This window comes from Acinonyx jubatus, chromosome E4 (assembly GCF_027475565.1).
Source record: "Acinonyx jubatus isolate Ajub_Pintada_27869175 chromosome E4, VMU_Ajub_asm_v1.0, whole genome shotgun sequence".
NCBI classification, from domain to species: Eukaryota; Metazoa; Chordata; class Mammalia; order Carnivora; family Felidae; genus Acinonyx; species Acinonyx jubatus.
The window spans coordinates 46944539-46960756 of NC_069395.1; the positions used below are offsets into that span (position 1 = coordinate 46944539).

General features: G+C 36.6%; 1 protein-coding gene across 5 annotated transcripts in view; it reads left to right on the forward strand.

Moving 5' to 3' along the window:
• Nucleotides 1–16218, forward strand: part of PLA2G4A (phospholipase A2 group IVA) — a 158686-nt gene that overhangs the window by 18091 nt on the left and 124377 nt on the right. For 3 of the 5 annotated variants that reach the window (XM_027074337.2, XM_027074338.2, XM_027074339.2), the window contains exon 2: nucleotides 14023–14125. The exons of 1 other annotated variant lie outside the window; for it this stretch is intronic. In XM_027074337.2, coding sequence (XP_026930138.1) covers nucleotides 14093–14125 — 33 coding nt within the window. In that variant the 5' untranslated portion in view covers nucleotides 14023–14092. Of the gene's footprint in view, nucleotides 1–14022; nucleotides 14126–16218 lie in introns of those variants that run through there. One more of the 5 variants, XM_053209801.1, reaches the window with a different exon arrangement.

A 16218-nucleotide genomic window follows, 5' to 3' on the forward strand; every position in this document is an offset into this window, starting at 1 on the left:
TCCTGGCTTTGTCTGTTCGTTTCTTTTATTTTTATTGTTGAAAACTGAACATTTTAGATTATATATTGCAGCAACTTTAAATTCTCATCTTTCCTCTGGGAAGGTTACTGCTGCTGTTTGTTTTAGTGACTTCTTGAGCTGGTTCAGTGGAGTCTTCCCCTACAGTGTTCAGACTCTGATACTCTGATGTGTCAGCTCAGTTTTTATGTTTCATTCTTGTTTTTGTTTTTAAGCCTGGTTTCCTAACTATTGCCCCTGGGTCAGCATAGTTTAACTGTCAGGCAGTGATAGCTAAAGTTTTGCTTAGACATCTTGAACAAGTAAGTCTACCTTTTGCTGTTTAATCTGCATGTGGCCCGGGGAATACTTTCAAATACAGGGAAGTTACACGTTCTCCCTGGTTTTTACTTTCTGGATTTGCAAGGCCTCCCTTTTAGTGAGTATTTGGCTAAGTCCTCTCAGCTTTCTTCTTAGGAGGTATAGCCTTGCAAATATACACAGCCTTCCAGACTAGGAGTAAGTGGGTCAGAGCAAGGTGCTCTTTGCTGATCTCCTCCTCTCAATCTTGCTATTAAATTTCTGAACGGTCTGCTCTTTTGTTGGTCACCCCAACCAGTAAACTTCCCACATTGTTTGCTACTGTATCTTTATTGTTTTTTACAATTCACCTGGACATGGGATTTTCTATACTTTGTTCCAAATACCAGTTATCTCCTCTCTTCTTCAAACAGAAAGGCAATGGAGCTATCAATCTTCAGGGCTGTCCTATCTTCCCAACTAGAACTTCTATGCTGTGGAACTGGAGGACAGTAGGAACAGCTTCTTGCTATAAAATGTCATAGACCTCCAGGACTCTTACTGAGATTTAATGGATACACAACATTACCTTCATTTCAGGAAGGTTGTAACATAGTGATTCAACTTCTCTATATGTTATACTGTGCTCACCACAAGTGTAGCCACCATCTGTCACCGTATTATGCTATTACAATACTATTGGCTAGAGATTTAGTAGAGTTTTAAAAATAAGTGCCTGTCATGTGTTCTGTGTCCTTTGGTTAGTTTCCAGAGTTGTTGTTTATGATAACTCTGACCACTTTTATCAGTGCTTTTTGGAACGAGAATTTCCCAAGTTCCTCATTCTGCCATTTTGGCAGTTGGCACACCTCCATATTGAACTTTGAAGTGGAATCTTTGGTCAAGACTTTAAGACCTAAGACCTAAGATATAAAATACTAAAATAGGTTGTGCTACAGCCTGCCCTTTTACATTTTGAGAAAATCAGGTGAGCAAGAGCAGTGTTTAACTCTAAAACACCATACACACTTCACCGGTATGAAAGCTTAGAATAGTAGAGATGTGGGGAGGACTTTGAGATCAGAGTTTTGTGTTGTTGTTTGTTTTGGAGGGAATTGCTTGGAGTAGAATCCTTCTTCCTTTGGTGAGAGATATGGAAGGAATATATCTCCTAACCCCCAGTCAACAGGAGGGACTTTTGGGGCACTTGAGCGGCTCAGTCAGTTAAGTGTCCGACTTTGGCTCAGGCCATGATAGCAAGGTACAAGCGTTCGAGCCCCGCCTCAGGCTCTGTGCTGATAGCTCGGAACCTGGAGCCTCTTCAGGGTCTCTCTCTCTTTCTGTCCCTCCCCTGCTCATGCTCTCTCTGTCTCTCTCTCAAAAATAAATACATATTAAAAAAATAAAAAAACAATAAAAAAAAGAGAGGGGACTTTAAAGAGACTACTTGGGAAGTTTATCAGAGAGTCTAATATGGTCTCCTACATAGGCTGGTGTCTCGTCAGGCTTGAAAAACATAGAGGGACACAGGTAGCAGAATGGAGAGTTTCTTTGGGAAGGAATTGCATTCTCAGTCTGTTGAAGAAAAGAAAGGAAATAGTTGTAAGTATTCTCTGTGGACGAAAGAACCATGGGAAAGGATTTTAAGTCCTATACAAGGGGGTTGCCTGCTAGAATGAAAGAACCTCAGAAGACCTGTGGATGTAAACCACAGGGTGCATGGGGGCTTCGAAGAAAGTGCAAGCCTTCAGCTGGAATAGAGATGCATTGCTACATGCCAGGGAATACAAGGAAGAGATCTCAAAAGTTGAGTATCTCAGAAGAATTCACCAAGGCATCTATTTACAAAAAGAAAGAATCAGCTTTAATATGTACCAGGCCCAGAGATCACAAAGCCTGCTTAGGATAGTAGAGTGAAGTAAGAACTTTTTTTTGCTTCTGTATCTTTGCCAGCCTTCTCCAGCCACAAGGGGTTAAAAACCAGAGTTCACGAGTTGGAACGATTAGACTCTAGACAGGGAGGGAGAGAAGTCTATGACCTTACCTTTCCTTATAGGCTCTAGTTTGGGGAGGAGAAAAACTTCAATTCTAAATCAAGCCTAATTTGATTGAATACATGGTCCTAAATTTTCATTTCTAAATTATATATGTTTTAACAGAAACATTCTGAGGCTGACTGAGGTTTCCACCAAGGTAGAAGACTAGCCCTGAATGGATTTAAAAAGCAAAGGAATGTTGCTCTAGGATTAAATGCCATGAGTTTTGCTTGTTTAATATCTGTTTACCTCTTAATTTCTAACCTAATAAACGTGGATAGTTAGCTATCATAAGCATATTTTCTGCCTTTAGCTTTAACATTGGGAGTGCCTCTGTCCAGGTCTTGCCGCAGGATACAGTAGTAACAGTGGTGGCGAATAGTTAGGTGATGAGCGCAGTGATTATGAATGTCATTGCTAGGAATGACAAGAGGAAATAAAGTTGCTGATGCCAAACTTTGGGTGCCAGCACACATTTCCTCTAAACATTTTGAGTACTACTCTCATCTGTTCTGAAATATCAGTTCTGCTTTTTCGTAAAAAAAAAAAAAAATCAAGATTGATATTTAACATCCCTTGACGTTAAAAATAGGAATGAAAGAGAAGGGTATCAAAAGAGGGTGCAGGTACTATTTCTGTGAATCTCCTTCATATATAAAACTGACAGTGTGTATTATTCATCCATCCATCCATCCAATAAATATTTATCCTGAACCTACTATATTTTCGGCACTGGTCTAGGCATTAGGGATAACTCTATGAGCAAGATAAATGCAGTCCCTGACTTTATTTAAGCCCCTGACTTTATGCACCCCTTAGTTTTATTTAAGCCCCTGACTTTATGCACCCCTTAGTTTTCTCAGGAAAGGCAGACATTATGTAAGTTGAGTGAAAGTCCTGAAGGAGAAGTACAGATGCAAATGGAGTCAGTAATAGACCAGACATACACTGAAGGTCCTAGAAGGCTTCTCTATGGAGAAGTGACAGTTAAGTGACAGTTAAGCTGAGTCCTGAAGAATGGGTGACTTGGCCTCCCCTCTGTTTCCAGCCTCACCATTAACCAGTTACTCATCTCTCAGTTCCTCAAACGGGAACGCTATATTCTAAGCCCACTGCCTCCCCTCCCTCCAAAGCTAGCTGTCTTCCAGAGATCAGACTTCAGATTATTTTCTAGTTCTGCTTTTTGCTCATTTCCATCATTTTATACACCTCTAATTCTCATCGCTTCATTTATTTCTTGGATTATTTGTTTTCTGACTGCCTCTAGAAATGAGAAAAGGGAATGTAATATATCTAGCTCATTCACTTTCACCTCTCCAGACCCTGGAATAGTGCTTGACACATACGACTTATGCCTTAAATATTTGTCGAATAAATGGGTGGAGGGAAGTGGTAGGTTACAGCCCTGAGTGGACAAGAGTATGACACCATTGAAGAAAGGAAAGCAAACAGTATGGCTATAGCATAGAAAGAAAAAGGGAGGGTTGTGGGATAAGACAGAGGAATTTGATAGAAATCATCTTGAAGTCATTGGACCATTAATTTCAAACTTCCATTAGTGGGTCATGAAATCAATTCAGTGGGCTGCTACCAGATTTAAGCACATGACATAGAATTAAAATTAGGATATACTGGTCTTTGTAAAACTGTCAAATTTGCTTCCATATTTTATTTATATGTGTGTGTACATACATTTGGGTATTGTGACATAAAAAGGTTTTCCTACTATGGTTTGCCATAAATAGGTATGAAAGCCACACAATAGGTATGAAATTGAAAGATTTCTTTTTTTTTTTAATTTTTAATGTTTATTTTTGAGAGAGACAGAGCATGAGTAGGGGTGGGGCAAGAGAGAGAGGGAGATGCAGAATTTGAAACAGCTCCAGACTCTGAGCTGTGAGCACAGAGCCCGACTTGGGACTCAAACCCACAACCGTGAGATCACAACCTGAGCCAACGTCAGACGTTCAACCCATTGAGCCACCCAGATGCCCCACGAAATTGAACAGTTTGAAACTTTAGAATGAAAGAATAGGAAATCACTGAAACTAATTTTAAAGTTTATTTATTTATTTTGAGAGAGAGAGGGAGAGAGATATCGAGTGGGGAGGGGCGGGGGGGGGGTACAGAGGATCCAAAGCAGGCTCTGTGCTGACAGTAGAGAGCCCAATGCAGGTCCCAAACCCACAAACCGTGAGATCATGACCTGAGGCAAAGTCAGAAGCCCAACCAGGAGCCACCTGGGCACCCCTAAGAATATTTTTATAGAGGAATAAGTTTCAAGATTACTTTCCAACTCTAGATGTTATTCATAGAGAGTGTTGATGCTTTTAGCAACCTGTGAGTATGAAGTACCCAGCTAGGCTGCAGTTATTGCCACCACTAGGTTACCTTATGTTAATTAAAGGCAGAAGCTATGCTTTATTCACCATTGCATTCCCAGTGCCTAGCACAGACTAGGTAGATGATCTCTTGTGTGAAGCTACTGTTTGTGAATTGAAAAGCTGTGGAGCAGCAGATGCTCTTCTGCTATGTTACTGTAATTAGTATTTTTTTAACATGAAAATTTTGGTGAGAATGACTACCATGGTCTTGTTAATATTTCAAGGTTCCACTATGGATAATACCAAGTAAAAAGTGTATAGGGCTACAGTTTCATAATACACAAATGGTCTGGCTCACCATTTGCTTCCTAGTGCTTTGCATAGTACAAAGTGTATTATAGGCATATTGTAGGTATTTGTTGAATGATGAACCCATCAACATGTTGATTTTCCAACAATAATTACAGGAAACAGTGCATCTTTCAAAGTAAATGTATAGTTATTAGTCTATGTAATCTTGATCTTAAAAAGGAAACTTACAACACAAAAGCAGTAAAAATGAATATTTCTGTAAAAAGTCAAGAAACTCAAAAAAGGTGACAAAATATAATATATACCTAAAACATGGGGAGGAGAGAAGAAAAGAATGAGTTCAAACTGAAACAACCATCAACTTAATTTAGACTGCTGTATGAAGAAGAGGATATATACAAAACTAACAGTAACCAAAAATCAAAAACTACTAAACATGCGATGAATAAAGAGAAAGTTAACTCCAGATATATCACTAAAGAAAATCAACAAAACATAAAAGACAGAAAGATAAGAAGGAATCCAAAAAAATCTTCGGAAACAATCACAAAACAAATAATAAAATGGCAATACATATTTATCAACAATTACTTTTAATGTAAATAGACTAAACATACCAATCCAAAGACATAAGGTGACAGAATGGGTAAAAAAAACAACACCTATCTATATGCTGCCTACAAGAGATCCATTTTAGACCTAAAGACACCTGCAGATGGAAAGTGAGGGGATGGAGAAACACCTATCATGCAAATGGATGTCAAAAGAGAGCTGGAATGGCAATACTTACATCAGACAAAAAAGACTTCAAACTTTTTTTTTAATGTTTATTTTTGAGAGAGACAGAGTGTAAGCAAGAGAGGGGCAGAGAGGGAGACACAGAATATGAAGCAGGCTATGGGCTCTGAGCTGTCAGCACAGAGCCAGACGCAGGGCTCGAACTCATGGACCAGAAGATCATGACCCGAGCTGACATCAGACACCTAACTGAGCCGCCCAGGGGCCCCAACGAAATAGACTCTAAAACAGAGACTGTAACAAGAGACAAAGAAGGATACTATATATTATTAAAGGGGACAATCCAATAAGATGTAAAAATTATAAATATTTATGCACCTATCATAGGAGTAACCAAATACATAAAAGTTACACATAAAGGAACTAATCAATAATAATACAACAATAGTAGGGGACTTTAACACCCTCCTAATATCAATGGATAGATCATATAAGCAGAAAATCAACTAGAAACAATGGCTTTGAATGGTACACTGAACCAGATGGACTTAACAGATATATTTAGACCATTCCATCCCCAAACAGCAGAATACACATTCTTTTCAAGTGCACATGGAACATTCTCCAGAATAGATCGCATATTATCCCACAAAACCAGCCTCAACAAATTCAAAAAGATCAAAGCCATACCATGTGTGTTTTATGACCACAATGCTATGAAACTAGAAGCCAACCACAAGAAAAAATCTGGAAAGACCACAATACATGGAGGTTAAATAACATGCTACTAAACAGTAAATGAGCCAGGAAATAAGAATTAAAAAGTACATGGAAGCAAATGAAAGTGAAAACACAATGGTCCAAAACCTTTGGGATACAGCAAAAGTGGTTCTAAGAGGGAAGTTTATAGCAATACAGGCCTATATCAAGAAGCAAGAAAAATATCAATATAACCTTGCACCCAAAGAAGCTGGAAGAAGGACAATAAGCAAAATCTAAAACCAGCAGAGGGAAGGAAATAATAAAGATTAGAGCAGAAATAAATGATATAGAAATTTAAAAAGCAATAGAACAGATCAATGAAACCAGGAACTGGTTCTTTGTAAAAAATTAATAAAATTGATAAACCTCTAGCTAGACTTATCAAGAAAAAGAAGGAATTCAAATAAATAAAATCACAAATGAGAAAGGAAAAAAAAAATCACAAATGAGAAAGGAAAAATACCCATAGAAACAAACAATCATAAGACACTCTTATGAAAAAGCATGCCAACAAATCGGACAACTTAGAGCAATGGATAAATTCCTAGAAACATATAAATTAACAAAACTGAACTAGGGAGAAATAGAAAATTTGAACAGACTGATAACCAGCAAAGAAATTGAATCAGTAATAAACTCCCAACAAACAAAAGTCCAGGATTTTATCATTTTATCAAACATTTAAAGAAGAATTAATACCTGTTTTTCTCAAACTATGCCAAAAAATAGAAAAGGAAGGAAAGCTTCCAAATTCATTCTATGAAGCCAGCATTATCCTGATACAAAAACCAGATAAAAAATCACTAAAAAAGAACTGTAAGCTAATATACCTGACTGAAAATCCTCAATGAAATACCAGCAAATTGAATACATTGAAAAAAAATCATTTACCATGATCAAGTGGCATTTATTCCTGGGTTATAAGGGTGATTCAACATTTGAAAATCAATCAACATGATATATCACATCAGTAAGAGAAAGGATAAGAACCATATGATCACTTCAATAGATGCAGAAAAAGCATTTGACAAAGTATAACATCCATTCATGATAAGAACCCTCAACAAGTGGGTTTAGAGGGAATATACCTCAACATAGAGGCCATATAGAAAAACCCACAGTGAACATCATTCTTGATGGGGAAAAACAGACCTTTTCCTCTCATGTCAGGAAGAAGACAAGGATGTCCACTCACCATTTCTATTCAACCCAGTACTGGAAGACCTAACCTCAACAATCAGACAACAAATAAATAAGGCATACAAATTGGTAACGAAGAAGTAAAACTTTCACTATTTGCAGATGACATGATACTATATGTAGAAACAAAAGACTCCACCAAAAATCTGCTAGAACTGATAAATGAATTCAGTAAAGCCGCAGTATAGAAAATCAACGTGCAGTAATCTGTTGTATGTCTCTACACCAATAATGAAGCAGAAGAAAGAGAAGTTTAGACAACAATCCTGTTTACAACTGTACCAAAAATAATAAGATACCTAGGAACAAACCTAACCCAAAAGGTGAAATAATCTGTACTCTGAAAGCTATTAAAATATTGATGAATGAAATTGAAAACAACAGAAAGAAGTGGAAAGATATTCCATGCTGCTGGATAGGAAGAACAAATATTGTTAAAATGTCTGTCCTACCCAAAGCAATCTACAGATTTAATGCTACTCCTATCAAAATACCAACAGCATTTTTCACAGAACTAGAACAAACATTCTAAAATTTGTATGGAACCACAAAAGACCCTGGCTAGCCAAAGCAACCTTGGGGTGGGGGGGGGGGGTGGGGAGAAAAAAAAAACACAGTTGAAGGCATCATAATTCCAGACTTCAAGCTATGTCACAAGCTGTAGTGATGAAAACAGTACAATACTGGCACAAAAATAGACACATAGATCAATATAACAGAATAGAAAACCTAGAAATAAACCCACAGTTGTGTGGTCAACTTATCTTTGACAAGGTAGGAAAGAATATCCAATGGGAAAAAGATGGTCTCTTCAACTAATGATGTTGGGGAAACTGGACTACTTTCTCTTTTTTTTAAATTTTTTTTAAAGTTTATTTTTGAGAGAGAGACAGCATGAGTGGGGGTGGGGGAAGAGAGAAATGTAGAGAGAGAGAGAGAGAGAGAGAGAGAGAGAATGAGAATGAATCCCAAGCAGGCTCCACGCTTTCAGCACAGAGCCCAATATGGGGCTCAAACTCACAAAACCATGAGATCATGACCTGAGCCAAAGCCAAGAGTCAGGCCACCCAGGTGGCCCTGGACAACTTTCTTACACCATACACAAAAATAAATTCAAAATGTATTAAAGACCTAAATATGAGACCTTAAACTATAAAAATCCTAAAAGAGAACAAAGGCAGTAATATCTTTGACATCAGCCACAGAAACTTTTTTCTAGATAAGTCTCCTAAGACAAGGGAAACAAAAGCAAAAATAAACTATTGGGACTACATCAAAACAAAAAGGTTCTGCACAGCAAAGGAAACAATTAACAAAACTAAAAGGCAACCTACAGAATGGGAGAAGGTATTTGCAGATGACATCTGATAAAGGATTAGTATCCAAAATAAATAAAGAACTTAGAAAACTCAACACCCAAAAGACAAATAATGCAGTTACAAAATGGACAGAAGACATGAACAGATACTTCCCCAAAGAAGACCTACAGATAGCCAACGGACACATGAAAAGATGTTCATCATCACTTACTATCAGGGAAATGTAAATCAAAACTACAATGAGATTATCACCTCACACCAGTCAGAATGGCTTAAATCAACAACACAAGAAACAATAGCTGTTGGTGAAAATGTGGAGAAAAAGCAACCCTCTTGCACTGTTGGTGGGAATGCAGACTGGTGCAGCCACTGTGGAAAACAGTACGGAAGTTCGTCAAAAAGTTAAAAATAGAACTACTTTAGGATACAGCAATGGCACTACTAGATATATACCCAAGGAATACAGAAACACTAGAGGGAGGCATGCAGCCCTGTATTGCAGCATTATTTATTTATTTATTTATTTATTTATTTATTTATTTTTTAATATATGAAATTTATTGTCAAATTGGTTTCCATACAACACCCAGTGCTCATCCCAAAAGGTGCCCTCCTCAATACCCATCACCCACCCTCTCCTCCCTCCCACCCCCCATCAACCCTCAGTTTGTTCTCAGTTTTTAACAGTCTCTTATGCTTTGGCTCTCTCCCACTCTAACCTCTTTTTTTTTTTTCCTTCCCCTCCCCCATGGGTTCCTGTTAAGTTTCTCAGGATCCACAGAAGAGTGAAACCATATGGTATCTGTCTTTTTCTGTATGGCTTATTTCACTTAGCATCACACTCTCCAGTTCCATCCACGTTGGATTGCAGCATTATTTATAATAGCCAAGATATGGAAACAGCCCAAGTGTCCATCTACACAATGGAATATTATTCAGCCATAAAAACTATGAAATCTTGTCATTTACAATGAAATGGATGGAACTAGAGAGTATAATACTAAGTGAAATAAGTCAGAGAAAAGACAAATACCATATGATTTCACTCATATGTGGAATTTAAGAAACACAACAGATGAGCAAAGGGAAAAAAAAGAGAGACAATCCAAGAAACAGAATCCTAATTATAGAGAACAAGTTGATGGTTACAAGACGGGAAGGAGGCAGAGGGTTAAGTTAAATAGGTTATGGGGATTAAGGAGTGCACATGTCGTGGTGAGCCTTGGGTGATGTATGGAATTGTTGAGTCACTATATAATACACCTGAAACTAACATAACATTGTATGTTAAGTCACTGGAATTAAAATAAAAACTTAAATTTAAAAAAATAAAGTTTGCATGCATTGAGAATTTATTTACTATGGGACTGGGACAGGCACCTTTCACTATACTTAATTCATCCTCACTACGCCATGGAAGGTAGTACTATTCTCATTTGTGGCAGAATACACCAGGTCTTAAAATGTGAAACTGGAATTTTAATCAGGGTCTTTCTAATCCCACATCCAGTGGTGTTTTTACCAAATTATGCTGCTTCAATGAAGAGAATAATAGGATTTTCCCTTGGGCATTGAATCCCTGATAGTAGTCCCCTGGCATTACCGTACAACTGCATGGACTTTGCAGCTTCTGGAGGGGGAAGGTGTATCTCTCAGGGATTATGACTACTGCAGCAGCATAAAAACTTCATGCTCTTGGAGCTTCAGGTGGCTGATCAATGTGCTTGAAAAAAGAATTGCCATTAAGAAATTGCTTCACTTCTAAGGGGTAATGATATAAGGGAAACATAGATTGTTAGACTAAGAAAAGTGCAGGCAATTTCCATGCTCTGTCATCCATAAGAATATGTTCCACCAGCAGCTCTAGAGTATGAGCTGTATTCTGACTGGGGACCTAATGTAGGCTATCTTGAATTTGATTGGCGTGAAAGCAGTAGCCATTAAGTCATTGATGATCATTTTAAATAACGTGTCCTACGATCTTGCGGTCCGTGAGTTCGAGCCCCGCGTCAGGCTCTGGGCTGATGGCTCAGAGCCTGGAGCCTGTTTCCGATTCTGTGTCTCCCTCTCTCTCTGCCCCTCCCCCGTTCATGCTCTGTCTCTCTCTGTCCCAAAAATAAAATTAAAACGTTGAAAAAAAAATTAAAAAAAAATAAATTAAAAAAAAAATAAATAACGTGTCCTAGAAATAGCTCAGAAAATCCTGACAGTGGGAAGGGCTAGTTAGGATCGTACCATCTGATACATATACATATTTCCTATATAACAAATTCAAATATAAATACCAGGTCATCCTAGTAGAGTGTTGCCTGTATCTTCTTATGCTGTTGTTCCTTTAACATGAAATGTAGTTGTAAGAATACTTAGAGCCTAATCAGAGGCACAGTACAGTATGGTGGTAAATAAATAATTATGTTTGTATGATGTTTGTAATGTGAGGATAATTAGGGGAAATAATAAGCAGGAAAAGAGAAACTTATCCTAGTATGGATTAAGAGAGTGAAATGATGCAGAAGATATAGACAGAGATGAGGAATATGCAATTTGTGGATTAAAAAAAATGAACTTTTACTTGGCTACAGTGTTTTTGTATAACTGGTCTTGAAAGTTGTTTCTCTTCTATAAATATATCCATCCATTTGTTCATTCAACAAATATATATTAATTGGCCATATGTACCTACGTAGGGGCTGGGAGTATTACAAAATAAAATACATAAAAGATCTGCCTCCATGGAGTTTGTATCCTAATTAAGTGAGAGGGGAAATAGACAAAAAACTAGATAATCCATGTTAGATGGCAAAAAAAGAAAGGTTTCCACCATTTAAAATAATACGGTCAGGGGGTGCCTGGGTGGCTCAGTCAGTTAAGTATCTGACTCAGGCTCAGGTCATGATCTCACAGTTCATGAGCCCTGCTTTGGGTGAGCCCTGCTTCTCTCTCTGTCTCTCTGTCTCTCTGTTTGTCTCTGTCTCTCTCTGCCCCTCGCTCGCACCCTCTCTGTCTCAAAAATAAGTAAATAATATAGTCAGGGAAAGCTTTACAGGGAAGATGATACTGTAGTAAAGATCTGAAAGTTACTGACAAGGCAAGTAGATCCAACCAAAATAACAGACAGCTAAGGCAATTAGTGATTGGGTAATATTATAAAAAATTGTATTTGGTTTAAAATAAGCTAATACAAGATTAAGTTTATAGTAGTTTATAAAATCAGAATGATGGTTTGCCTTCATCTTGGTTTAAAATGCTGGCTACATTTTTATCAGGAAAATGTATTATAAGATCAGGGACACTTGGGTGGCTCAATCGGTTAAGCTTCCAACTTTGGCTCAGGTCATGATGTGGTCTCTGGGTGATGATGATGTGCCAGTGTAGGATTATCAGTTGTAACCATCGTCCCACTGTGGTAGGAGATATTGGTATTGGGAGAGACTGTGTATGTGTGGGGACAGGGAGTTTATGGGGAAATTTCTGTACCTTCATTTCAATTATGTTATGAATTTAAAACTACCCTGAAAAAAATAAAGCCTTTAAAAATAAATAAATGAATGAATAAATAAGTGCTATTCTTTTTGCTTAAGAAATGATGAAGGAGGTGAGTTTAAGAACTCAAGGGCACTTGATGAGATCCCATCTGTATAAAAAATTAAAATCCTTTCTTTTCCTTTGTACTCTAAATATATGATTATGCATCAGATAGTCTGGAAGGATACACATCAAAATAAAATCGTGATTACACTTTATTCTTTATTTGCTTCCATAGTTCATGTTCATAAAATTGAGCATGAGCTATTTTTTATAATTTTTAAAATGTGATGTTTAAAAAGAAAAGAAACACTTTAAAATTTTTCAATGTTATTCTGAAATTAAAACATATTTTAGAATGTACATATTAATCATAAATAACAAAGGTATTTGAAAAGCTGTTCCAAATTAGATGTGACATATAGAATGCTAAGATATAAATATATATTGTTTTATAGTCTCAAGGGAAAAAAAATCTATGATGGAAGAACAGATGTTCATTGAATAGTTTATTTGATTTTAAATAATATGGAGTAATTGTAGGAGAAAGCAAAGTAACGAAAGCATTTTTTCACTGAAATATTTTTTATTCAACTGCTTCCAAATTAAACTGGTATTTTAGAATGAATAATTTTTTTAAAAATGTCAGCACTGAAGTTGAAATTCAAGGTGAAATATATATATGGTATATATTTAATATATGTGTTATATATGTATAAATATATATTAACATATATGAATAACATATGTTACATATTATACATTAATATATACATATACATATATAATATATATTAATAACATATATTATATATTTAATATATATTTATAAACATATATTTATAATTTTTTAATGTTTATTTATTTTTGAGAGAGAGAGAGAGAATGCACATGTGCATGAGGGAGGGGCAGAAAGAGAGGGAGATAGAATCCCAAGCAGGGTCTGCACTGTCAGCACAAAGCCTGACGTGGGACTTGAACTCACAAACCAGGAAATCGTGACATGAGCTGAAATCAAGACTTGGAGGCTTAACCAACTGAGCCACCCAGGCACCCCAACATGAATGTTTCTAAAGCTCTTAACAAATAGCTAAGGTAAAAAATGTTCCTTTTTTAGCATGATTTTGTGTAACACTGGCCCAATTGAGAAAACAAACAATGGGATGTGGCTTTTTAGTTATAAACACTACAAAAATTATTTTAATTTTTCGTAAGTTCAATGAATTTCTCATAAAATACTTGGCAAATGAAAAAAAAATTCTGGACTTTCCTAATAATTACTGACAGGATACATTTGAACAAATAAATATGGAAATTAAACAGTACTATCAAAATATGTTTATCCTTTCCCTAAGTTGTGTGTGTATGCTCAGTCATATAAACAAATGGGAACTCTATCTGGTCCCCTTGGGTGGACTTTTATTTCCTAAGGTTCATATTCATCATCATATAAATCTTAGAATTGCATCCAAGAGGAAGCTTAACAATAATGATTATTTATTTTTGTAGGTTTTAAAGAAGCTAGAGTACCAGAGAAGACCTTTGAAGTGTGAAGAGATTTTCTGTAATTGAAACCAAAATGTCATTTATAGATCCTTATCAGCACATTATAGTAAGTCATTTACTGTTTATAAATCCTTTCTGGGAGGGAGGCAGATATATTTCTGTGCACGAGTATTGCTTCTGTTGGCTAATAAAGTAAAGCTCTATGGCAACTCCTGGACTTTTCATGAAACTCATATAAACTACAAACTCCTATAACACATAATAAAAGTAACTCATTTTTTTTCACTGTAAGAGGTACTTGGAGGGGGGAAAAATACCAAAACATGTGTAACAGTACAGAACTTTCATGGAACAATAAAAAAATGTAGTTACCACTTAGCAACTATCAGTCTGTGTAAGTTCAACCCTTCACATGAATTGGTGGAGAGAAGAAAAAAGAATTATTGAATTGAAGGCTACATTCTGGTATGCTGTGCCAGGGTAATGCATTCTATACTTTCCCTTAGGTAGGTATAGTTAAACCAACTCTTGTATGAGTGGTTAATTATGAGGAAAGAGTTGAGTCATTTCAAATTTTAGTATGTATTTTCCAAACTCAGTTGGAAGTACTCACCTTCTCTTCTGATCAGAGAAACAAAGGAGCAATTGTTTTGCTGAATTCAACACTTGAGATCCAGTTAGGTTAGGTTTATATGGACTAAAAATAGTTTTTATGGATTTTAAGGAATAATCCACAGCCTTATTATTACTTAAAATGAAACACTGTTCTCTTACTCTACATCCTTCTCTAGCTACCATCCTCTCTCTCTTTCCCTGCCTGGGTAGCCGTGATTAACATATTACAGTTGTTTTCTAGTGCTTTCTTCTCCTCCATTCACAACCTGAATCATTAAAAACTGGACTCAGCTTTCCCACTTCACAAAAAAAAAAATCCATCGAGGGCCTCTTTTGGCTCTGAATTCAATGGACTCTTCAGTACTCCCCCACCCATACTGGTCATACTTTTTCTAAAACTCTTCTCAATTTTCTGTGGTTCTGTTTCCGATTTCCCTGGTTCTGTTTCCTATTTTCTTGCAATAGGTTCCTTCTTAGTTTTCTTTGCAAGCTGTTCTTCCTGTTGGAGTCTTTTTTTTTTCAATTGAGGGGTGACATAAATAAAGTGCATAAATCTTAACTGTTCAGCTTGATGGATATTAACCTATATATTCACTCATGAATATATAACCTATATATTCCACCATCATCCAGATAAAAATACACAGCATTAGAGGTAACCCAGAAGAGTTGTTCATGTCCTTTCCAGTCAATAAACCCCACAAAGGTAACCAATGTTTGACTTCTATTACCACAGATAAGTTTTGTCTGTTTTTGACCTTCATATAGATACCTGCATTCAACGTTATATCTGTGAGATTCATTCATGTTGTTGTGAGCAGCAGAATTCCACACTTTCACACTTCACATTTCAATTTCCACACTTTCACGTTTCAATTTTCATATCTGAATATACTACAGACTATCTAGTCTCCTGATAACCATCATCCCCTCACTGAATGGTAGCAGTGCCTCTACTGTAAATCAAGCAGCCATATGTGTGTGGCTTGATTTCTATTCTGTTCTATTGGTCTATTAGTCTTTGTTATATAATACCAGTTATATGTCCATCTGAATTTCTGTAGCTTTGAAATGTATCTTCTGTATGATAGTGTAAATCCTCCAACTTTTCTTCTTTAAGATTGCCGTGGCTATTATCAGTCTTCTGCATTTCCACATAAATTTTGCAATCAGTTTGTCAGTTTACACACACACATACACACACACACACACACACACACACACACACACACACACAAAACTGCTGGAATTTTTAATGGCACTGTAATGATTCTATAGACCAATGAAGGGAGGGATGACATGATAACATTGTTGAGTCTTCCAACCCATTAATAACCCATGAATCTAATCCAGATGAATGTTATTTAGATTATCTTTAAGTCTCTCTGGAGTGTATTGTATTTTTCAGTAAAAAACCTTTTATAGTATCCCCACTTGCCTGCTGTTTCAGTGACCTGTGGTCAGCTTTTATACAGAAATAGATGATCCTCCGGATATATTGTCAAAAGGTCAGTAATAGCCTAACACTGTGTCACAAAGCCTGTGTCATTCACCTCACTTCATCTCATCACGTAGGCATTTTAT